Raw genomic sequence first — 24,468 nt, 5'->3', positions numbered from 1 at the left:
ATAATTTTAATAATGTTGCAGCGTACGTGTAGTCATAAACCATAATGCTACAATAGTTTATTCAATCATTAGAATTGTGTAAATGTGATTATGTGAATGAATATGGAGTAGGGTTCATTCATAATACCCATTAAACAAAATATAATTACAAAAAAGTAATGCTCGCTCTACTAGTTTAGAATTAATAGTCACGTTACTAGCTAGTGTAAGTTTTACCGGTAATACAACAACTAATTCCGACTAAGAGAGTACAAAAGATGCAAATTTATGATGGTTGGAAACATCCAGAAAAAACTGTTGTCATTGATTTCTTCAAATAATGAAATTTGGAAACACAGTACAACTCATTAAGTACTATATATATGATATGATATTAGCTACATTTCAAGCCAAGGGTTTGGCCAATGTTTCAGTAAAGATCATGACAATCCGCTTCATTTCATGTCATGATAACAAAGATGATAGATAATCAACCTAATTAACTATAACTAACCCTATAAACATATACTTTTTCTTAGTACAACAAATAAAAGAAATCAAACCCAAACTCGATTGATCACGAAGAACTAACTAAGTAGATGGTAGATTGGAACCCTATCTTTTTATCCTCAATGGATCTGGATAATTAGATGGTTAATTAATACAATATAGTAACTAATAATTCTAGGACTTACTTTAAAACTACCCCAAGAGATGGCTAGTCGAAGATGGAGAATTATAACCAGAAAGATCACTAGTAGTCCACACACTCGAGTTCCAATTGTATTGTTGATGATGCTCACTAGGTTGAACAACCTCGAAATCCTTACTATGTGCTAAGTTTAACCTTTGGGAATCCTCAAGTTTAACAGATGCCACTCGATCAAGGACTTCTGGATCTAGTGGCTTCGATTGAAGGGCGGCGTGGTAGTTAGGCACTAGCCTCCCACCCAAGAGCTCAACACTTCCAGGAGTGGTATTCTCAAAAGGGTGCATGTGTTGCATCATTCCATTGATTCTTCCTAAACCTTCAAAACTTCCCATAAATGGAAATTCCATTTCTGCCCCTCCACCACCCAACAAACTCAACCCTATGCCATTAGGGTTAGAGCTCCCTAGGTGATGCAAAGACGAGGGCAAAAATGGAAACTGAGGCATATTATTAGGAGTAAAAAACAAACTTGTGGAACAAGAAGATCCTCCTGAAGTAGTACTACCACCACTAATAATCGGAGATCTCGACGATCCATTGCTAGCGTTGTTGTTGTTACCGCCACTGCTGCTGCTCCTTCCTTTGCTTCGTTTGGTTGTCCGGCGAGACCCACCACCTACCGGAACATTCCTAAGGGCACCGCCTCGAGTCCAGTACCGCCTACATGTCTTACAGAAGTGTCTAGGCTGGGAGAGGCTGTAGTTGTTAAAGTAACAGAACTTAGTGTTAGTAGACTCGCAACGAGGGCACTTCTGACCTGGTTCAGGAAGAGGAATCTGAGCCTGGCGAGCTCGATCAACCATTGAGTTAGGCTTGATCGAGCTCGCCGACCCACCACCGACACCTCCTCCACCTCCTCCTGGAAGCTCTCCACCATTAGCCGCCTCATGATGAGCAGAAATTATCAGTTGTTGTTGATGATGTTGGTCATTGGATTGCTGTCAAAAAAAAAAAAAAAAAAAAAAAAAAACCGAAGAAATAAATAAATTTAGAGAAGAAGCAATAATAAGTACATAATATAACTGCGTATATTCGAATAAAAATAAAGAGATGGAATAATATACATCTTTAAATTGATGCTTTTATTATTTTTTTTCTTTTTCATCCAATACTAATAAAACAAGTTAAAAAGTCGAACAATGAAGAATTGTTTTAAGCAATAAACAGACCTGATGCCAATTCGAGGAATCAAGATGATGGTAGAGTGGAAGAGAAGAGAAAACCATGTTAATAAAAATGAATCAAAGTAATTAAGATAATAAGCTAATAATAAGTTAAGTTTAGTGAAGTAAGCTTTCTTCTTTGTGAGTTGGAAAGAAAGGGAGGTGATGAGTAAACATCAGCAAGAAGCAAAGTGGAGAAAGAAAGAAAGAATGAAAAAGATAAAGTGAATGAATGAATGAGAATTCAAGAGAGGAGGATATAATGGGAGTATATATTTTTGTGCTTCTCTCTTCTTCCATTAAAATACTAACTTTTGCTTTTCTTATTTTTATTTTTTTTTTTTTTAAAAATATTTTAGATTTTTTTTTTTAACTGAGATTCGAAGTGTTTGAAAAAGGGTGAATTAATCATGAGCATGGGATTGATAACATTTGAACTTCTGTCTGTTTATTTATGCTTGCATGATTTTGGGTGAAGGCTGTTTTTTTGGGGGGGCGGGAAGATCTACTTCTTGCTCTATTTTCAAGTTAATTAAACCTCAATCAATATGACAATAATTACTTTTATTATGTTTTGCGCATATATATATATATATATATATATATATATATATATATATTACAAATATTTGTATGTGGCTGGTCACATGGTGTGAGAGGAGTTACTTATAGGGTGTTATTTGTATTCTGGTGTTACTTGTAGGGTGTTACTGGTTTTGATCAGGGTGTTACTTGTAGGCGTTACTTGTATTCTGGGATTACTTGTATGGTCTTACTGGTTTTGGTCATGTGTTACTGGTTTGGTATGGGGGAGTTACTTGTAAGAGTTACTCAGAATACAAGTAACACCTATAAGTAACCCCAAAATACAAGTAACACCGATAAGTAAACCCAAAATACAAGTAACACCTACAAGTAACACATGGTGCGGCAGGAGTTACTTGTAGGGTGTTACTTGTAGGTGTTACTTGTATTCTGGGGTTACTTGTAGGGTGTTACTGGTTCTAGTCAGGATGTTACTTGTAGGTGTTACTTGTATAATGTATTCTGGGGTTACTTGTATGGTCTTACTGGTTTTGGTCAGGTGTTACTGGTTTGGTAAGTGGGTTTGGTCTGGGGTTACTTGTAGAGGTTACTCAGAATACAGATAACACCTACAAGTAACCCCAAAATACAAGTAACACATGGTGCGGCAGGGGTTACTTGTAGGGTGTTACTTGTAGGTGTTACTTATATTCTGGGGTTAGTTGTAGGGTGTTATTGGTTCTGGTGGGATGTTACTTGTAGGTGTTACTTGTATAATGTATTCTGGGGTTACTTGTATGGTCTTATTGGTTTTGGTCAGGTGCTACTGGTTTGGTATGAGGGTTTAATTTGGGGTTACTTGTAGGGGTTACTCAGAATACAGGTAACACCTACAAGTAACCCCAAAATACAAGTAACACCTACAAGTAACCTTTGACAAAACCAGTTACAACCTACAAGTAACCCCTGCCTCACCATGTGGTTTGCCACACCGAAAAACCTTGTATAACCAAAGTTTAGAATTCGGTGTACTTGGTTAGGGAATCACCGGTTACTATACCTTGAGGTCTTACATTACATTGAAGCCTCTCATCACTAAATGATTGGGGGTCTTTGACATAAATATATATGAGGTCTAAGACCATGTTCATTTCACCTTATTTTTGCTAAATTGAAATTATTTTAACTCACCTGAAATTATTTTTATTGAAATTAAATTATTTTTACTGAACTAAAATTATTTTTGCCGAACTGAATCATTTTTACTGATTTTCTATTATATTTCTTCTTTAAAGTTACTGAATTTTACTGATGAGCTGAACTTATTTTTGTTGAACTGAAATTATTTTTACTAAACTGAAATTATTTTTACTTAATATTATTTTTTTAGGTGAAGTGAACAGGGTCTTATTTGACTTCTCAATTTTTGTTTTATTGGAGGAAAAATTTACTAATAACACTCTTTTATTAATCAACGCTGATGTACAAGTCAATCAACGCAGATGTACAAGTCAATGCTTAAAAGTAGAGAGAACGGTGAGGGATCTCTTACTCTCAAGTATATGTTGATGGAGAGACTCGAATGGAACTTCTATATTCAAAATCATAAAATACCTTAGAATCTCAACCAAGAATAGTCAGGTAAAATTTGACAAAGATTGATTTGTCTCAAGGTTTTCATTAAAATTCGAATACCATTACTAATTGGAGTTACCTAGATGCGTGAGAGGGTACAATAATGGAAAATTAAGGTTATTTTTAATTTATTAACAAGTTGAGTTATTCCTTTAATAGTCAAAATTAAAGATATATGAGTGATTATACTACTTGAATAAATAAATAAAGTGACTTTTTATTAAAAAAAAATAAAAAATTAATTAATGTTAGTCATATAATAAAATGATGTTATTCTTATGGACGAAATAAAGCTATCCTTTAAATAATTGAGATTTAAAATACTTTTATAAACAAATGTAATCATACTATGTGGTTGATCACACACAATATAAGACTTGCTAATGCTTATATTTGTGCAAAAAGAAATAAAAAAATAAAATAACAAATATGATATTAAAGACAAACTGTCTAGACAAATTTAGTTTAGGGTATTAGTAGAGATGGAGTCTAGTGAGTCTATACTTGTGTCATCAAAACTTTTGTCTCAAAATAATGAAACATACTTTAATTAGTAGTCCTTCAATCGTTAAATGACCTTTGGCAAGCTTCACAACGAGTCTAGAAGTTTAGATAACCTTATATTCTTGAACAAAAGTGTTTAATATATTACTAATTAGGTAAATCTCATGGCATGACCATCCTTATTTGCATGACGGGGCTCTAGGGTTTGGTTTATCATCTTTATATTTACTTCATTTATTTCTCAAATATTGTAATATGGGGATAAGATACAGATTTTAAAAAGAGGAGAGAGATAGAGAGGATTAAAAATAGGGACTCCTGTGATAAGGAAAGAGAAAAAGAGAAAACATGTGTAAATATAGAAGTATTACAATATTTGTGAAATTTTTTTAAATGATTATTGTTGCAATATTTGTGGTAGGGGTGTCCATTATTCGTATAAAAACCGAAATCCAATCCGATCCAAATCGAATTCCAATCCAATCCAAACCGAATTCTTAATTCGGATTGAATCCAAACTTTAATTCAAATCGGAACGGAGTGAAATTCTTTGAAAATTCGAATTTTCGAATCAGATCGGATCGACCTTGTTTGGATCAAAAAACAGAATTAACCAAAATATCAAATCATACTTTTACAAACAATGATTGTTCATATTAATCATGTAAAATTATGTTGATAATTACATTAATATAAATTTTGCAAAACTATGTTTTCAATACTTGTATTAATAAATGTACAACTTTATAATTGCATTTTTATTTTTATAATCACTTTAGACCAGATTTTCGGATTGGATCCAAATAGCCGAATTGTAATTCGGATTGGATCGGATCTGGTTGGATTTATGAGAAATTCGGATCGGATTGGATTTGAAATTAAAAACCAAATTTTATTTTGGAATAGAATTTGGCCAAAATCCAAACCGAAAACCGCATAGACACCCCTAATTTGTGGGACGAAGGAAGTATATAACGAGAAAGTGAGAAAACATGTGTAAATATAGAAACAGTGCAATATTTGTGAAATTTCTTAAAATGATAATTGTTGCAATATCTGTGAGACGAAGGAAGTATATAAGTGACGGGATGAGGGAGGAGTAAGATGTAGGTGTCTAGAATGTGAACCAAGAGTATTGGTATTAACAATACCAAGCTAGGTTGTTGATTAGCCACTACATACCAAAATTTAAAAAAGAAAAAAAATGTAAAAAAAAAAAAAAAAAAAAAAAAAAAAAAAAAAAACCTAACAATAAAAAAAGAAATTGAAGGGAGGATGTCAAAGACATTACTCATAAGAATTCTAGATAAGATGGAGTGAAATTGAGACTACTTATTATCTATCACCCATAGAAGGTTTTTGGGAGAGCTTAATTCGATTACCAATCTTGAGGATTTTAGTAGAGATTGTAGAGTTAGAAATCATGATTAAATTTGTAGATACCTCGTCGAAACAATGGCCAGCTAAGCAATGCTTAAGAAAGGGCCACTAAATTTTGTCATAAGCTTTTTCAAGGTTAATTTTGAAGGCAAAGAAGCCCTTCTCACACTTCATTCTTTTCACCGCAAGTGTGAATATTGTCAATTTTTCATAAGGAAATATAAGGATGTCAAAGAATGAATATAATAGTGATATTATAGAATGGAGAGGATAAAATCGCTCTAAGTGAGCATATCTCGAAGACTCCAATCATTAGCTAATTCCTTAACATGCAATGAATCCAAAGTTTTATTACACCACAATTTTTCTAGTAATGCCAAGTTTTATGACATCCAAAATCCTAAAATTTCATTTTTGTATTTGCTAAAAGTATAAGATAATTTGGTCGCATCAAACTATTCAAAGCATTATTTCTAAAAAGGTTTCAATTTGTACAATAACTTAAGTCCTAAGAACAACTCATTGACCCATGTTCACCAAATAAAAACAAATTTATTTTGATAATTAAGAGCTTAAAAAGAAGCAAAAAAAAAAAAAAGTAACGTACAAAAGAGCTAACGTTGATGTTTAATAAACAAGTAATTTGGAATCTAACATAGAATCAACTTTATATTGTATAGTCACATGACCATATACTTCCTCCGTTTTCTTTTACTTGCAACACACCTTTTAGGCACGCAGTTTTAGGAGATGATTAGTGAGGGTAAACGAGCGATTTTATCAATATAATTTTTACACGAAGATTAGAATAGGGTTAAATATCATTTGTAAAAATTATAATGAATAATTTATCCGTTTACATTACATAAACCCAACCTCAAAACACGTGCCACAAGGTTGTGTTGCAAGTAAAAAGAAACGGAGGAAGTATATTTTGGTTGTGTAATGTCTATTATCATCTTTTTATCTTATTAACACTATTAATATGACATGTACAACTAGTAAATAAGCGCCGTTTGTCAGAAGTTCAAAGTTAAGTGGGGTTTGAAGAGAATTGGGTCAAGTAATGGAATTTGGCAGCTAAAAAAGAGTAAAAAGGAAAGAATTTGCAATCTCTAGGCTTCCTATTTGCCACGTCATTGGGATTTATCCACTTTTTTGCATGAAAATCAGCTAAAGACCATTTATCTGTGGAGATCACATCAGATAGGAGGAATTAGATTCCAACTCCACCATCCATTTATAGAATAGTGAAAACAATCATTATATATATTTATCCTTGTTTGATTATGTCTTGTATATGTCTCCATGAGCTTATATCATTTTGACCAGAAACGGTTGCCTTTGTATGATATACGTTATTATTAATATTCTTAAGGAATTTCGTTCAAATATATTGACTTGTTTCAACCTTTAGGCCATTACACATCTAAATCGATTACAATTACTCCCTTTGTTTTTAAATACTTGCTCTATTTCTCCATGCGCGGAGTTTTAGGGAAAATTAGAAAAAGTTATAAAATATGAAGGTAGTGGGGTTGGTAGAAGAATAAAAATTGTAAAAACCCAAAAGTAGTGAAGAGAATTGAATGAGAGATAATATGGAATTGATATTGTTGGGTCCATTGGGTGAGAGAAATTAATTAAAAATTATAAAAGCTTTCCAAATAAGGAAATAGAGCAAGTATATAAAAACGGCCGAAATAGAAAAGTAGAGCAAGTATTTAAAAACGAAGGGAGTATAAACCATTGAATACCCAAAACTGTTGCCAATTTGAAACTGTTTCAATGATATGTGAAAAACCTTAATAAATCCATTTCTAATCTATACCAAATAAATACTTGTGTATCTTTTCATCTAATAAAATTTCTGTAGGGTAACCCTATGTTTTGTGTTTTTCTATCTCTTTGGTAAGGAAACTTAATTTTAATTCTCAATGACAAACATGTGTTTTCTATTATACAATTGAGAATGTGATATTAATAACTATTTTTCATCATAAATAACTTTTAAAAGAGTGATTTCAAACACACTAAGTAATTTAAACCAAAATGACACAAGTTGCTGTTGACAAATTGCTTTTCCTTCCTCTCTGGCTCTCTCATTGAATTCCTAGTCCTAGTTTATTCTGGTTCATATGATGGACAAAGAAAAAAAAACATTTTTAAATGGAATTTGTGTCATTCTAAACAACACCAAGATCATTAATTTAGTTTGAGTTAACAACTCTTTTAACAGTTGTCAATAACAAAATTTAGTTTTTAATACCACATTTTAAGTGAAACAAAAGAAATATTGATAACCAAAGAGAAAGTTCAAAAACAATGGGTCACTTTTAAGGATTGATCTTTGTATTATTCTATCAAAATAAATAAGATTGTTTTCGAGCTATAAACAACCTATTGATGAGTGATAAACAAGATGTTCGCAAACATTAATGAGCCGAACACAAAACTATTCGAGTAAAATTTGTTTCGTAAAAAACCTTAAGCTTTTGTCCAAATTTGTCCAATTGCTTAATGAACAAGTTCGTAGGGGTGAGCTATTAGTCTCGTGTCTAACTTGGGATTTGGGATGATGAAATGGAAGAATCATTTTATTAAGGAGAAGCGGGCTCACTTAAGAGGGTGGGGGATAAGGAATCCTTCAAATAAATCCCTTAAATTGGATCCTAGAACCCATAAATGCAAGGTGGGAAGTGTTGGGTTTTGTAGTGTGTGGAGAGTGGTTCAAGATGGCAAAGGAGAGCATAGCTTTGGAAGTTAAGCTATGGGTTATTTGCTTGGTACAAAGCAACAATGAAAGACACGGGTTAACTTTAAATGGGCATATCTCAAGATCTAGAAATGATATTGAGATGATTCAAGTTGGAGATGATAGCTCGTCTCAAGAGCTTTCCAACGACTGGTCATAAGCTCAATTTGGCCAAGAAACGAGGAAGATATGGCTGTTTTACGAGAAGTTTTCCAGCAGAAGAATACGGAGCGGCCGCTCCTCTATGGTGGAGCGGCTGCTCCTCTCTGTGGAGCGCCCGCTCCTTCGAGGCTCGTTTTGGCTATTTTCTTCCAGTCTACTGGAGCGCCCGCTCCTGTCCTTTGGAGCGCCCGCTCCACTGAGTTTCTCATGGCTCTATTTTTTGCACTTGAGCCTTGGTTTTACGGTCTTGATTTCTCCTTTGTTAGTAACTTATAATCTTAGCCCTTGGATTATTTGCTTGTATTTGGACTATATATGCTCATGTATGTCTTTAATTAGGTCATGATGTTAGATTGAAGAGAGAGAAAAAGCCTCTTGAGATTAGTTCATCTTCTTAGGGTTTAAGAGAGTGAATTAAGAGAGGTGTGAGCTTTCATGATGTATTTAGAGCTTGTAATCATCATCATCAAGTTACTCCATAGTAGATTGGTGGGTTTTCTCTCGGCACTCGGGTTCCCACGGTAAATTCGTTCTTGTTTCTTTGCTTCACTTGCTTTCGTTCTTCGTTGTTGTTAATTGTCATTAATCATAAACTTGTTAGCACATACTTAATCCTTTCAATTGGTATCAGAGCCAGGTTTAATTTGGCGGTATTTTGGATTAGTTTGTGTGGAATTGCTTGTTGTTTGTGATTGAAAATCCAAAATTTGATTCTTTGGTGTTAAAGTTTCAATTTTTTGGTGTTGTAGGTGTTCAAAATTTGAGTGGTTTGTTGGAATTTCAATTGTTTGTTATTGGAATTTGAAATCTTGAATTTTGGGATTGATTAACAATGGAAGACGGGAAAGTAAGGATTGAGAAGTTTGATGGAAAAGATTTTGGGTTTTGGAAGATGCAAATAGAGGATTATTTGCACCAAAGGGATTTTTATCAACCTCTTGAAGAAACGAAACCCTCCGGTATGAAGGAGGAGGATTGGAAGGTCTTGGATCGCAAGGCACTTGGAGTAGTGAGATTGTCATTGTCTAAGAATGTTGCCTACAATGTCAAGGATGAGAAGACAACGGCGGGTTTGATCAAAACTCTATCAAGTATGTATGAAAAGCCCTCGGCGGCGAACAAGGTTTACTTGATGCGCCGATTGTTTGATTTGAAGATGAGCAATGGTAGCTCAGCCGCGGAACACATAAATGAGTTCAATTCGATGTTGAGCCAATTGTCTTTGGTGGAGATTAAGTTCGATGATGAGGTGAAGGCATTGATTTTGTTGTCCTCATTGCCTACATCTTGGGAAACGGTGGTGGCCGCTATTAGCAACTCTTCGGTGAAGACGAAGCTAAAGAGTGATGATGTGAGGGATTTGATTTTGAGTGAGAGCACTCAAAGAAGAGAATCCAAGGAGTCATCCGGTGAGGCATATGCGTTTGAGAGTAAGGGAAAGGGAAGACAACAAGGTGGGAGTGCTAGTCATCATGGGAGGTCGAAGAGTAGAGGGCCGGGAAGATCGAATGCCAATGTATTGTGTTGGGGATGTGGCGGTGAGGGGCATGTGAAGAGAAGTTGCCCCAAGATTAAGAAGAAGGGGAAGGGAAAGAGCCAAGGGAGTGATGAGGATGAGGATGCATCCACAAACTCGATGACGGAGTATGATTCGGATGCTTTGTGTGTAAGCACGGAGTGCTCCGTGGATGCTTGGGTTCTTGATTCCTGATCTTCGGTTCATTCCACTCCATGTAAGGAGTTGTTTCGGAGCTTCAAGTCCGAAAAGCTTGAGGATCTTCACCTTGCAAATGGTGAATGTGTTGAAGTCATGGGGAGTGAGGATGTGAGTGTGAAGCTCATGAATGGAGGCTTGTTGGAGTTGAAGGATGTCATGTACATCCCAAAGTTGAAGAAAAGCTTGATTTCCGTTAGTAAACTCGACAAAGCCGGCTACAAGGTTGTGTTTGAGAGCGGGGTCATGGAGGATTGTCAAGGGAGCTCTTGTTGAAGCTCATGGGACATTGAATGGCTCCTTGTACACCTCGGGGAACACATGTGTAGGTGTTGAAGGGGGATGTGATTCATTAAAGATGGTGTCCTTTGTTGAAACGAGCCAAAAGAAGGGAGCTCACATGGGAGTTATGAGTGATGTGAAGAAGACACACAAGGATGTTGTGTGGGTGAAGAATGTGCACAAGGGTGTTGTGCATGGAAAGCAAGCCCAGGGTGTTGTGTTTGGGTGGGAGCATGGTCGGAATGCTCCACAAACAAAGGGAAAGGCCAAAAGCTCGTGTGTTGTCATGGATGGTGTCAAGTTCGGGTGGGAGCATGGTATGAGTGCTCAGAGAACAAAGAAAAATTCCATTGCTTGTGATGTTGATTCGGGGTTGGATGATACCTCGATTTTGCTTCCTTGGTAGAAAGGAAGTGTGGATTGTTGCTTCCTTGGTTGAGAGGAAGTGATGGTGCTCTCTTAGTTGGAAGAGAGTGTGTTTGATTGCTTTCTTGGTGAAGAGAAAGTGCTTGTTTCAAGATTAGTGTAGACCTTGGTGTTTTTTCCTTGGTGTTAAGGATGTGCATAACTTGAATTAGATGGTGTGATTTGGAGATTGATGATGATGTTGTGTGTGATCTCTTGAAGAAAACCATATTTCCGGGTTGGGAGATTGAAGGGTTATGGAGAGATGTTCAACAATGGATGTGTTTTGAGTATATATGAAGTGCACACTTGAACCGATTTCCAGGTGGGATATTTTTGGGTTTTGTAGCGTGTGGAGAGTGGTTCAAGATGGCAAAGGAGAGCATAGCCTTGGAAGTTAAGCTATGGGTTGTTTGCTTGGTACAAAGCAACAATGAAAGGCAAGGGTTGACTTTAAATGGGTATATCTCAAGATCTACAAATGATATTGAGATGATTCAAGTTGGAGGTGATAGATCGTCTCAAGAGCTTTCCAACGACTAGTCATAAGCTCAATTTGGCCAAGAAACGAGGAAGATATGGCTGTTTTACGAGAAGCTGTCATGTAGGAGAATACGGAGCGGCTGCTCCTCTCTGGTGGAGCACCCGCTCCTTCGAGGCTCGTTTTGGCTATTTTCTTCTAGTCTACTGGAGCACCTTGCTCCTGTCTTTTGGAGCGACCGCTCCACTGGGTTTCTCGGGGCTCTATTTTTCGCACTTGAGCCTCAGTTTTACGGTCTTGATTTCTCCTTTGTTAGTAACTTATAATCTTAGCCCTTGGATTATTTGCTTGTATTTGGACTATATATACTCATGTATGTCTTTAATTAGGTCATGATGTTTGATTGAAGAGAGAGAAAAAGCCTCTTGAGATTAGTTCATCTTCTTAGGGTTTAAGAGAGTGAATTAAGAGAGGTGTGAGCTTTCATGGTGTATTAAGAGCTTGTAATCATCATCATCAAGTTACTCCATAGTGGATTGATGGGTTTTTTTCCCGGCACTCGGTTTCCCACGGTAAATTCGTTCTTGTTTCTTTGCTTCACTTGCTTTCGTTCTTCGTTGTTGTTAATTGTCATTAATAATAAACTTGTTAGCACATACTTAATCCTTTTAGGAAGTAATGCATTGCCACTACTACCATCTCAACCTCAAATGTTGGTGGTAGTAACAAACACAGAAGATAGGTTATTGATGAGTAACAATGTATCTCTCTTTATATCCCTTGTTTTCTTTCCATTCCCACGAATCAAACTGGTCCTGTTAACTAATTTAAACAACAAAATTCTGATACTCCTTTCGAGCCTAAATTTTTTTTTTCCAATTTTTAGTTGCATACGTTTGTCAATGTATTAATTTGACCAAAGATATCTTTAGTTGTATTGTAGTAAAAAATATAACTACTAAATTATTAATAACTATTTTAAAGATGAATCAAATAAGACCCAACATAAATTTGTTAGATTTCATATATTAAGAAAAACTTAGTGGATTCTCTCATCTTATAGATAAATAGTGGGAGATTCCAATGTGAATAAATTATAAGGAATTGAAGGAAATACTATAATTAAAGTGTTTTTAACGATTAATTTAGCTTTAATGGCATGTGCTGATAAAATCAACAAGTGGTCGGTTGTGAGTTTTTTTTTTTTTTTTTCTACCTAATATAAAGAACAAAAAATTTCGTTTCAAAAAAAAAAAAAGAACAAAAATTTATTTGAGAAATTTTCATACAAACAAAAATAAAATAAGAAAAATCCGTTCCTAGCCTCACCTGTCATATCTTCCTTTCCATCTCGACATATTAGATTTCTTAATCACCCCCATTATCTGGTAAAGAACCCAAAACGCTAGGCAAACCAATTTAGCCATTGAGCAGTGATAAACTATATTACGGCAACTTACTTCAATATGAGAGTGAGAGAGCAACCCAATCACACTGTTCAAGTTAGTTCAGCGCAGTTAAGTTCTTGTAGCTCTTGTTCATTTCCTCATAGCCTTGATAAATCGCCGTCTCTTTAATATGAGTTGTTTTGCCACTAATTTACTAGTAGCGTTACAGAAGCCAACTTAAAATTTACCAAAAAAAAAAAAAAAAAAGCTCAGTACCAGAATAATGTCAACTAAATACTAGCACTTGTTCTTCCGTGATAACAGTATTATAGAACAAGACATTACAAAAGATATCATTATCACCAACCGTTTCTCACATCCGCTAACCATATACAAACAGGCATACAACGCATGTAAAAGATGAATGAAACAGTAGATAATCCTAATTTATGACAGGTATAAGCAAATAGCCTCCATATATCCCCCCGGGTTATCAAAATACCCTGATAATATGCATTATAAGCCGCATGTCACAGCCTCGCCAAACCCCCTATCCCCCTATTAGTCCCCCGGAAACCCAGTTTACATTTTAATTGTCCTCATGTATCAGACATCAGAATAAGACAGCAATATAAGAAAATTTTACCCTAAACCACTGCAGCTCTTCACTTTATCAAGGGCAGCCTCTTCCATTTGAACTAGTTTACTGCAAAAAGATTCAACATCATCTGCCTCTTCTTCAAACGTGATCCTGAATTCTTTCCATTGGTATTCACTGCCACCACTAAGAACTTTAGCCAACATATCGAAGCCTTTTTGATCAACTGACAGAATGTAGGCATCCTTCACAACATACAAAAAGCAAATTGTTGCTTAGATTTGCAGGATATGAATAAGCATGGCATTGTAATGCAGGACACTTTAATTGATGCTAGATATAACTTCAGTTTATTTCAACCCCAAATTTAAACAGCAAAACATGTGTGGTTGAACCAAAAAACTAACTGGGTTTCTACAATCCGATGGCAATGGATAAGGTTGACCTAAATAACGACCTGAAATTCAGATTGGGCTAGAATCTGCGCCCCAAAACTATGGAATAGAATTCCCTATTGATTCTCCACTCTTTTTTACTATGGTTAATGTTCGAAGAAATACAATGGAAGAGAGAGAATGAACCTTCGCAATGATTATCATAAGTAACAAAATAAAAATAAAGTGGGCATCAGATTCTTATGTTAGCTAAAACAAATAAAAGATTCATATAAATCAAGAATTCTGCATCTTCTACTAGCATTAATAAAAAAAAAAGGGCTTCAGATTCTTATTTTAGCTTAAACAATTGGTTCATGATATTCGAATCTCCCACTATAGCCCAAAAATTTCACATTTGTATTTACGAAAGGTGCCATGCTGATTTTAAGAGCTACAGAGGATCTTGTATGGCTATTTCCGATATCTTGTCAAGAATCTGCAGTCTTGGGTTAGCAGTTGATCCTTAATAGTTCTTATGATGAAAACAGCCTCAACATTAATCTTCGGGTTAGAGATATCCTCCTCTCTATCTTCAGAATGCCACAAGGAGCCAACTTGGGAATTCATATGGGAGTGCCAACTGATTTAATGGGAAAGAAAGTTGTCAGTTTCAAGCTATGGTTAATAAGAGAGCGAGCAGTTTGTTAACCTGGTTTTCCAATGGCAGCATGTATGAATTGCTTGATGCTGCTGCAAAAAAGTGTCAAAAATCGATTCACTTCTTTTTTGCCTCTTTTAGGTGATTCTCAAACAAGTCAACAGTGCTCTTGAGGAAATAGATATGGAGAATGCACCACAATCTGCAACTTTGACATACTTCTTTCTTAATTAATTATTTCCTCCGCTTTTTTAGATCTATCACTTCCTAAAAATGGTAGTTTCAATTTAGATGCATCACTTTCCTTTTTGCCTAATAAATTTTCTCTCTCTCATATCACATGACCCTCTTTGACTTTTCTTTTTATCTCTCTATCCTTAAAAAATTGCCTAGGATTTTGTCAATTCAAAAGTGATGCATCTAAAAAAACGGAGGAAGTACAACAAAAGCAATTGGATGGGCTAGAACAAATTTCAAGAAAAAGTAAACGAGAGTTTCGGACCAAAAGACCCCATGTGATTAGAAATAGAAAGGAGAGATATTAAGGTAAATAAGTGGGTTGGGTAAGGGTAAACTTTGTACTACCTCCATTTCATAATGTTCTTAACATTATTGGTTTGCAAAAAGAACTAATGACAAGAAGAGAGTGTAGAAAAGGTGGGTTTGCATAAGAAAGAGATGGATAAAGTAAAAGAGTGTGTAAAAAGGTGGGTGGGTAAAAGATGAATAATGTTAGAGAGAATGAGTGGAAAGGTGTAGGTACTATGGGGTAAGGGGGTAAGGTAGTAAAAAGGGATATGCCAAAAAAGGAATAAACTCAATAAAATAGATATGTTAAGATCATTATGAAATGGACAAAAACAGGATATGTTACAAACATTATGAAACAAAGGCATGTAACTTATAATGTGAAGTGAACACTTCCTAAAATAGAATTGTTGCAATATTTGTAAAACTTCTCAAAATAGTATTGTTGCAATTTATCAAGAACACGAGAAGTATAATCCTTTGGCTCCATTCTTGCTCATGACAGGTAAAAAGATGAATGTGGCACATCTGGCTATTTCTTAAAGGATGAGAAGGACTCTGAAGAAAAAGAAAGTACTGACAAATAGGTCAATAGCTAGATTCTGGAGATCAAATCAAACATCTGACATGGTGGGATCTTTAAGATGGAAGATGTGCAGTATTGTGGATCCAAAGTAATCCAAACCCACCAAGATCGGATGCGGCCCGAATTAAGAGATGATGTGAGCTCTCATATGCGAGGGACAATGGACTGCCTACAGACAGTATGAATGATTTCATGTATTGGAAATTTCATCCCTAGAAACTATGTCACAGGGAACTAATCCGCATCTGAACCCCCAAGAATGAATTTTCAAGGGAGCTAAGAAAATTCAGGTGATTGTGGCTGCCCTTATTCCATTTGGAATGGATCTACATCAGATTTACAAGATACGATAAACTGCTACTTTGTGTACTTTAACCCCCCAGATAATAATGAGTATTATTCCTTTTTTTTTTAAGCAAATGTTGGCCATTATACTTTGGGTTCACCTACTAGATGATTATTGGGAAAATTACAAATCATCTACAAGGTTTGCTTGGGTGATGAAGGAGGAAGGGGCTACAACTCACTCATACAAGGGTGGCTGCAAGGCATGCCTAGTTTGGCGCTTCAAGCTGACGGTTTAGCATACTTCATAGGCCTATATTGGGCTAGAAAAATGCAGTTCACACATGTTCTCATCTGAACTAACTTCTACAAAATGGTAGTTTTTAAGGTCAATATCCAATGAAGTGGGGAGAATCTAACACAAATAAAATCTAAATTTCACTGCATCAAGATCTATAACTAGGCGAGCCTAAAAAAGGATTACTTCTTTGGTAACATCATACAGCCCTTGGAAGTCTTAGAGGAAAGTACATGGTTATGTTAACAAAATAATAATTAGTCACCTTTTCCCCTTTTTGATGCCTAACTGTCATCTTATTGAACATATCATGCAATATCCAATCATAACAAGAAATTGATAGCACACCTTTGCATTCTCGTTTAAGAAGGCAAAACAAAAAACAACAAGTGCTCTACGCCTTATCTCACTCTGATTGATGCCATCAATTAGCTTCGCAGCAAAAGGAGCTACAGAGAAAACATTCTGTTGATTAGCAAGTGAAACATTTCATCACAACAAATACTAAGTAATAAGACAAACATGAACAATTGTCATGCTATCCAATAAGAATCTTACATAACTTGTCAGGCTTTGCTGTTCCAAAATCATCTGGATCCACTTCATGATTGCCACCATTGCCATCAATGAACATGCAAGAGCTGGAGTACACACATATACAAGTATGAACCAACACATACATTAATCTTTCAACGAATTATCATGCCCCAACAATCAATGAGAAAAGGAAATATGCGCACACACAACACACACACACACACGCGCGCGCACACACACACACAGGTATGAAGCAACACATGAACCATAAAGACCCCAAGAATATTGATGGTATATTCTTCTAAAGTCAACCAAGTTGAGTGAAATTGGTCCATATAATAAGTATATTGAATATATTTTCTGACGAAATACAGGTTCCCTTAACTATAAAATAAAAAAAAAAGGTTTGTTAACAAGATTTGTACAGCGTCACTGCAGATTTTAGTTCTACTTTTACAATCAATTGCATCGAATTTTGTTTAATTTAAAACAATTGATTGAAAGACCCTCTCATGAAAGGTTGTATCAAACATCAATGTACAATACGGCATATATCAAATATCATCAACAACAATTTAAGTTTTGCCAAATTAGAATATTATACGGAGTATGATCCAAATTGTTTTGTATATGCTAGTTTGATTGCTATAGTAGAATTCACATGACTCCCCAATTAATGAAGTAATTTTACATTCCAAAAAAAAAGTAAAAAATAAAAAAATAAAACAATAGCATTAAGTCTTACTAGTCTAACCAATTTGTACTTGAAGAAACATCTCTATCATAAAATGCATACTTCATTTTAGGGTGACATGACTTTAATCACGTTTGCCAAAACACAAATCCGATAAGCAATATAAAAAGTAGATTTTCCAAATCATATATTGGGACGAACTTAGCAAAAACCCACATTACTACATTTTTTTTCATTTATTAATCACACAAAAAAAAAAAAAAATGTCGAAGGGGAGTGCGTGAAAAGTGCACAAGTCAAAATGTGCCTACCAAAAAAAAATGAAGGAAGTCCGTATTTCTATTTTTAGGGGTGAAGGGGAGTTGTAGACTTTGCAACTCTCCTCCAAGACTTCATTTTACATATGGATCCACATCATAGGATATTCATTGTGCCACACGCTGCGAGTCTCCTAAAATGTTTTACTGTGATTTTTTTTTTTTTTTTTTTTTTTTTGAGATTAAGAGAGAGCCGCCAGGGCAATGACGTAAACAAGATTAGGTCTTGAACACCAACCCCAAAGACTTTAACCAACTAAGCTAGTTGGCATCACAAAAAAATAATTAATTTATTACATATTAGGTCTCAACAATTTTCTTTTAAAGTGGTAGTCACTAGTCAGCCACCAACTTGAGTAGAAGAGGTGACAGAGAGTCAGAATATCCCAAGTTGGATCCAGTTGTAGAAAATAAGGTTCTTGGCTGCAGAGTGCAGCATCAAGGCCCTTAGTAATGTATACATGCCAAAATTAGTTATTTACAACAAAGTTTTGTGTTGCATTAATAATGGTGTGGCAACTAAGTACAACAGAGTTCCAAGGACAATTCCAAATAGAACTATGAGAACCAAAATTGAATAAATGGAAAATTTTGGTGCGCACTACCAACAATTGGGACTAAGGCTCTGTTGTTGTAGAATTTTACCAAAAAAAAAAAAAAAAAAAAAAAAAAAAAAAAAAAAAAAAACACTAAATAGATTTTCTACCTGACATTGAACTTGTACACTGCATAATTTTCATCATTGTCCAGAAGCTCTACAAGGTTTTCACTTCGAGATGTGTTGCCAAAAGTTGAGGAACTCAATATACCAGAAACTGCATAACTTGACTGAATTATTTCCTTTTGTTCAGACATTACCATTTTCCGGACACTTTCAGTAGCAGACCTAACCTGTGAACAAATTAAAAAAGGATCGAATAAATAAAGCCTTTAGGGGACAAAAAAAATATAACATCATAGAAATTTTATAAGGAGAACAGAACTCGAAGGACAACAAAACTTTATCAACATAATCCAAGAAAGAATATGGATCCATTTATCATCTTGAAGATTGTCAATTCCAAGAAGCATAAAAAAAGTATATTTTACCACATTGATCTCTTGGGGTTTATGTTTGTGCATATCCAACCAAAAAGAATGCTCATTTGATCATATGTATTTCCATCCAAAGAGTATGCACCCATTCTGCCTTATGAAAGCTAGGAACATGTTGTAGCTAACTCTCCCAGTTGACCTAGTTGACAACTATTATTGCTTGAATAAAACTTCTTCAACATGTAGCCTCATCTTTAAAAATAAATAACTTCAACAATTGAATTTCTGCGCGTAAACACACACACACACACACACACACAATGTAAAAACCCAGTCTCTGCCTACTAGACTGCTCTGTACCTCAAAATCTCCATGAAATTTTCTTTAACAGTCTCTAGAACCTTAGATGTTTAACGTAGTAGGTCTTCTTCCTACAAAACACCAAAATTTCTCCAAATTATTTCTTACATTGACTGAGAAGAGGCCGCTAAGGGATTTTTAAGAAATGGCATAGCAAGGTCTGCAAACACAGGATGATTAGCACCATTTGCTCTTAAGTGCTCCTTATCCAGTTCACACACTGCATAAAAGCTCCTAAATAATGATAATAAGAGTCTTCAACTCCATTAAGGGGGCATCAAGGTACCAGTTATTGTGTCTCAATACTTCATGGATTAGCTGGTTCCGTGTTAGGCTTGTAGGTTAAATCCTTCCTAAGCTTCCAATCAATCGGGCTTGGAGCTATTTTCAAAAAAGAAAAAAATCCAATTCACAGTTTAATCTTGTGAGATTGTGATCTGGAATAACACAATAAATTCTCAGAATCCATATAAAGAAGTCGTTAAGCTTTTGGTTTAAGTTATAAGGACAAGAGCTTCAATATGAGAAAATTATTTTTATCACTCACAAACCAATGAAAGTTTCTTAATGGTTTCCTTGAGCTTCCTTCCTAGAATCTCTAAAATGAGGGTAATCATTCCTCGAAGACTTATCTTCCTGGTCTTTGAAATACCATCTCTAATGAGTTTCTTCATTTTATTTAAATTACCCATGTCAGACCCTTAACACTCGGACATGGCTAAGACACTTAGACACGTCATTTTAGTTTAAAATCATGTAAATTTTTAACAAACTAGCCGAGTTAAATACTTGGACACATACCCGTGTCGGACATGGTACGAGCAACATAGGTAGTAAGGGCAGGTAATCGGGGGTATATGTAATAGTGCTTAGGATGCACAACATCGTGTACAAGTACAAAACGGATATGGAAAAACGTTAATTCCAAATTACAGGACACGGGTACAGCATATTACAATCCAATATAATATATTTTTACAAAAAAAGAATTTGACAATTCATTCAATAAATCATTTTAAAACAATTAGTATCAAAAATATTTTACAAACTAAATTAACATTAATTACACGATTTATCTTTTTCCTCCCTATCTAGTCTTATATTGTCCCTAAAATTTCTCATTAGATCACACACTTTCACATTAACTAAGTAAGAATATCGAAATCAATAATCACTTAACAAAATCTTAATTTGCATCCAAAAAAAAAAAAAAAAAAAAAAAAAAAAAAAAAAAAACACACTTAACAAAATCTTAATACTCTTTTATTTAACACTTAAAAACCAGCTATGACAGTTCAAAAAAAACAATCAGCTATGAAGGCACCTACATGTGTAACTCTTACATCTCTCTTATTTCACTTTAATTTCAAAAAACAAGAAAAAAAAAAAAAGAAAAAAAAAAGAGAGATGAGGTGGAATGTCAAAAAGAAAAACGGGCTCTGTCATAGTAGGACACAGTTTGTGTCAAAGCGTCCAAATATATAAAATATTCGAACACGGTTTTTCGGCACGTTCGAGATGTACTGTCGTGTGACGGTGTCCGACTCGAACACACCTTGTGATCCATCTCTTTCTTATTTCCTTATATAATGTGCCAAATCATAGTGTTAAAATTTTTTCGTATAAAGAAAATTTTAAACTACAGATTACAGGCTCACTAATGATAATACGCTAGACTATGATGCTTGGAGTCAGATAGCTATCCGACTTGGTTATGGAAACAAGTGTCAAACATGGAAATTTAAAATATCAAGGACCCAAGTACGCATTTCAAAAGTTTCCAAAATTCAGAGATGGACCGAGGAACAGGCAAATGAAAAAATAAAATATGTCTTAAATATTGTTTAAAGTTTTATTTATTTTTCAAACATATGTAGGAATGATTGTTAATAAGAAAATTTTAGGACAGCATTATCTTCTAACCAACCTAAATGACTGAAACAACGAATCATTTTTTTAAAATTTTTGTTTCTATTAAAATTTTACAAAATTTATTTTAAAATTAATTAATATCTCTTATCTCTCCTAATCTCCTCCCCTCCCACAACCCACAACCGACCACCACTACAGTCATTTCTCCCTCCTCCCTCCTCCATCCCACAACCCACCACCCTTACGAAGTAACAAGTGAAAAGTGGTACTAGAATTAGGATAGGTTAAAATATCTATTCAAAACAACTTACCTCAAGATGGAAATCATAATTTGGGTGGTCAAATTATGGCAGAAAGAATGAGCATTATACCTCTAGCAAACGCAAACAAAGAGAAAGAAAAAGGACCAATTTTTTTGAGAGCTAAACTACACCTTAGCAGTTTTGGTTCACCAGTTTAAGACTCATAAAATCTTTTCCCTTAATTCCAAGAGTAATCTTGGAGAAATTGGTAATGAACAATATCCTAAAAAAAAGTGGGCAATAACCCTTAAGACAGAAGAAACCTCCACCAGCGGCATTTATGCCAGTGATTTGCTTATATCTAAGGATTCAACGACACAACAGATAATTAACCAATTCCAACAGCAATCAGAGATGGTTTTATTGATAATATCACACCAAAATGCAGAAATTTCAGAAAAGATGTGCTACAAACATTTCTGAAATACTGCTACGTACATATCAAGAATATTTCTTGGCATATAAGTATACAAATGACAAAGGCCCCTCTTCCCCTTTTTCTTCAACCCCCCCCCCCCCCTCCTCTCTCTTCCCAAAAAAAAGGGAAAGGAAAATGAAATGCAAGGAATAATACAGTAACGAATGCAGCTGAATAACTACTGTTGGGTGTTCCCATATACTCTTGACTATAATGTTATTTTCTTGATACAAAGCTGGCATGGTCGTGAACTGTGATGATTAGATTTGCTGCATTTCCTGAAGATAGCTCAAGGAAAAAATATGAAGCCTTCTGTGTAATGAATTAAGATCGAATTTATTTGCATATTCATTAGTTACAACCTACGTCCAGCTGATGTAATGTTTCCAATGAACTAATGATCAAGAAGTTGTAACATATAATTTACACAGTGTCCTCAATAACCTTAAGGAGAAATCTACAGAAAAAACGGTCACACTGAAACTAATACTATTTTCGGACTGGGTAACAGACTCAGGAGAGCCTGCAGCTTAGGAGAAATTTACAGTAGTGTCTAGCGTGTAGCAACAACAGTCACAAATAGCAAAATCACATGAGTAATTTGAGAGCAGAAAAAAATCAAGTCTTTTCCATATCATTCAAAAGTTATCTCTCATAGAAAGGCTGATTTACCTTCTCATCTCCTAAAGGAACAACTTCACCAGTTAAAGCAATTCGAACAGGAAGCTGTAACACCAAAGAAAAACGAAAAAAATGAAAAATATATAAATTAAAAATAAAAAATAAAAAATAAAAAAAAAAATAAAAAAAAAGAGAGAGAGAATGATCGTCAAATGTCTAACAAATATTAGCCACTTTGTTTAAGATTACATTTTAAAACTGACCTTTTTCATTGATCTTAGTAAATTTGCAAGTGGCCCAGGATAAGGCCTGGGCACCGCAAAGGAAGCACGTTCATCAATGAGAGTATTCTGCACCCAAGAACAAACCACAAGTTTTAGCTCCAAAAACTGCAATATCTCATCAACTAACATAGTGAACTTAGCTTCAAGCATGATCAATTTAATTTTCACTTTCTTTTTAGCTTCTTTAGCTATCCATTCTATGGCATACCCCATACTAGTGCCTGCCTCCTCTATGTAAGATTACTCCAGGAAAGAATTCAATCTTTCCATTAATGTTACAGAGTAATAAATGGACTCAAATCTTACTTGAAAACTTCATACAGTCAAAATACGCGTTTTCCAAATCTTAGATTTTAATATAAGATAAGGAAATCAAACCAAAAATGTATCAAAATTCTTATTCAATTCAAATTTGATTTTTACTCACAGCCATTTCAATCCCACAATCCTAACATAAACAAAATTACAAACCATTGTACTTTCACACATAGCAAAATCAAATTTTGTGACGCGATTGTAGAAATCGCCTAATGTGCAGGAAAATTGAATGACTAAACACATACAAACAAGCAATTACAAAAGGAGGAAAGAAACTGGAATTATAGGTCACCATACCACATTATGCAAGTCTTTTTCAGGAACCCAAATATAAGGCTTCCCCTTCCTCAGTAAATACTTCACTTTTGAAGTATATATTTCCTGCTTGCTAACAAAAATTAAATGGGTATTAACACATATCATTATTAAAATAAAAATTAACAAAAAAAATAAGAAATTGGTTTGAAGAAAATAGCAAGCATACCTTCCTTTAGAATCAGCTTTAATGGTATTAAGATTGCCATGCCAATTTGACGCCAAAATATTCTGCAAAATTAGGCCAATTTGAAGTATGATAAATTAAGAACAAGTAAATAACCAAAAATGGATTTTGCCCAAAAATTAAAATGACATAATTTGTATCAATCAACAGGAAAGGGAGAGAAGAACCTTGCATTTTTGAGCTAACGCTAACGCTGTGGATTTGGTGGCTTTCATGAGTAATCAGGTCTCTTTGATGTTGTTTAGGTGTTCGACAAAATGACTGACTGAAGATTGAGCGGGAACTGGGAAAGCGTTTTGCAACGGGGGCAGAGGGCGTAAGAGAGAGGCTGATAGGGAGAATATTAGAGTAACGTTAAACCCGAGCAAAGAGCTGGGGTTTATTCGTTTATACCCTCTTCAATGGTGAGATTTAAGTGAGTATTTTTAGGAGAGAGAATATTTTTTGTAATATATATTAATAAGTTGGTATCCAAACTTAGAGCAAGATTACTCTGTCTCATCTTAAGATTTTTTTTCACATGCCACATCATATATTAATAATTTTTGATATTTTATAGTTATGTTAAGACTCTTTAAGATTCAACTAAATTTAGATCTTTATTCCTCATACTCATTTAAGATTGCTTAAATTTACGTACTATTTTTTTTATATATATACAATATTTTAATAGTATAATTTGCAATCGTGTCGTAAGTTACATATCTTACATAGCTGAAAAATAATATCAACCACTAGATACAAAATTATAAATAATAATGAAATAACATGAATATTGCATTGTGATATATAT

General features: G+C 34.6%; 2 protein-coding genes across 3 annotated transcripts; both read right to left on the bottom strand.

Annotated features, from left to right (window-relative positions):
• Nucleotides 1-283: 283 nt before the first annotated feature.
• Nucleotides 284-2,020, bottom strand: LOC145590772 (uncharacterized). The gene is made up of 2 exons (XM_081647170.1): nt 1,861-2,020; nt 284-1,629 (listed from the first exon to the last, which is right to left on the bottom strand). Exons 1-2 carry the CDS (start codon nt 1,915-1,917, stop codon nt 682-684), a joined length of 1,005 nt encoding a protein of 334 aa, XP_081503296.1. The 5' UTR covers nt 1,918-2,020; the 3' UTR covers nt 284-681.
• Nucleotides 2,021-12,912: 10,892 nt separating this feature from the next.
• On the bottom strand, nt 12,913-24,034 carry LOC145590770 (uncharacterized). Of its 2 annotated transcripts, XM_081647169.1 has the most exons (10): nt 23,843-24,034; nt 23,658-23,719; nt 23,471-23,561; nt 22,835-22,921; nt 22,623-22,676; nt 18,670-18,854; nt 16,974-17,056; nt 16,764-16,864; nt 14,770-14,807; nt 12,913-13,928 (listed from the first exon to the last, which is right to left on the bottom strand). In XM_081647169.1, exons 1-10 carry the CDS (start codon nt 23,888-23,890, stop codon nt 13,784-13,786), a joined length of 894 nt encoding a protein of 297 aa, XP_081503295.1. In that variant the 5' UTR covers nt 23,891-24,034; the 3' UTR covers nt 12,913-13,783. The 2 variants fall into 2 exon arrangements, with proteins under 2 accessions (XP_081503295.1, XP_081503294.1); XM_081647168.1 differs by lacking the exon at nt 14,770-14,807 and having other exon boundaries at nt 12,919-13,928; nt 23,843-24,033.
• Between the last annotated feature and the right edge of the window lie 434 nt (nt 24,035-24,468).

The sequence above is a fragment of the Chenopodium album genome, chromosome 18 (assembly GCF_948465745.1).
Source record: "Chenopodium album chromosome 18, dcCheAlbu1.1, whole genome shotgun sequence".
In the NCBI taxonomy this organism is placed as follows: Eukaryota; Viridiplantae; Streptophyta; class Magnoliopsida; order Caryophyllales; family Amaranthaceae; genus Chenopodium; species Chenopodium album.
Note: the sequence above shows the minus strand (reverse complement) of the source record. Positions and strands in the feature narration are given on the sequence as shown.

What these genes read in the sequence shown, in the direction of transcription:
- LOC145590772 (XM_081647170.1), bottom strand. Translation starts at nt 1,917, where the DNA reads ATGGTTTTCTCTTCTCTTCCACTCTACCATCATCTTGATTCCTCGAAT. An exon ending in ATTCCTCGAATTGGCATCAG is followed by an intron (nt 1,630 to 1,860) that starts GTCTGTTTATTG and finishes TTTTTTTGACAG; the next exon opens with CAATCCAATGACCAACATCA.
- LOC145590770 (XM_081647168.1), bottom strand. Translation starts at nt 23,890, where the DNA reads ATGAAAGCCACCAAATCCACAGCGTTAGCGTTAGCTCAAAAATGCAAG. An exon ending in AAAAAGACTTGCATAATGTG is followed by an intron (nt 22,922 to 23,470) that starts GTATGGTGACCT and finishes TCTTGGGTGCAG; the next exon opens with AATACTCTCATTGATGAACG. An exon ending in TACTAAGATCAATGAAAAAG is followed by an intron (nt 22,677 to 22,834) that starts GTCAGTTTTAAA and finishes TTGGTGTTACAG; the next exon opens with CTTCCTGTTCGAATTGCTTT.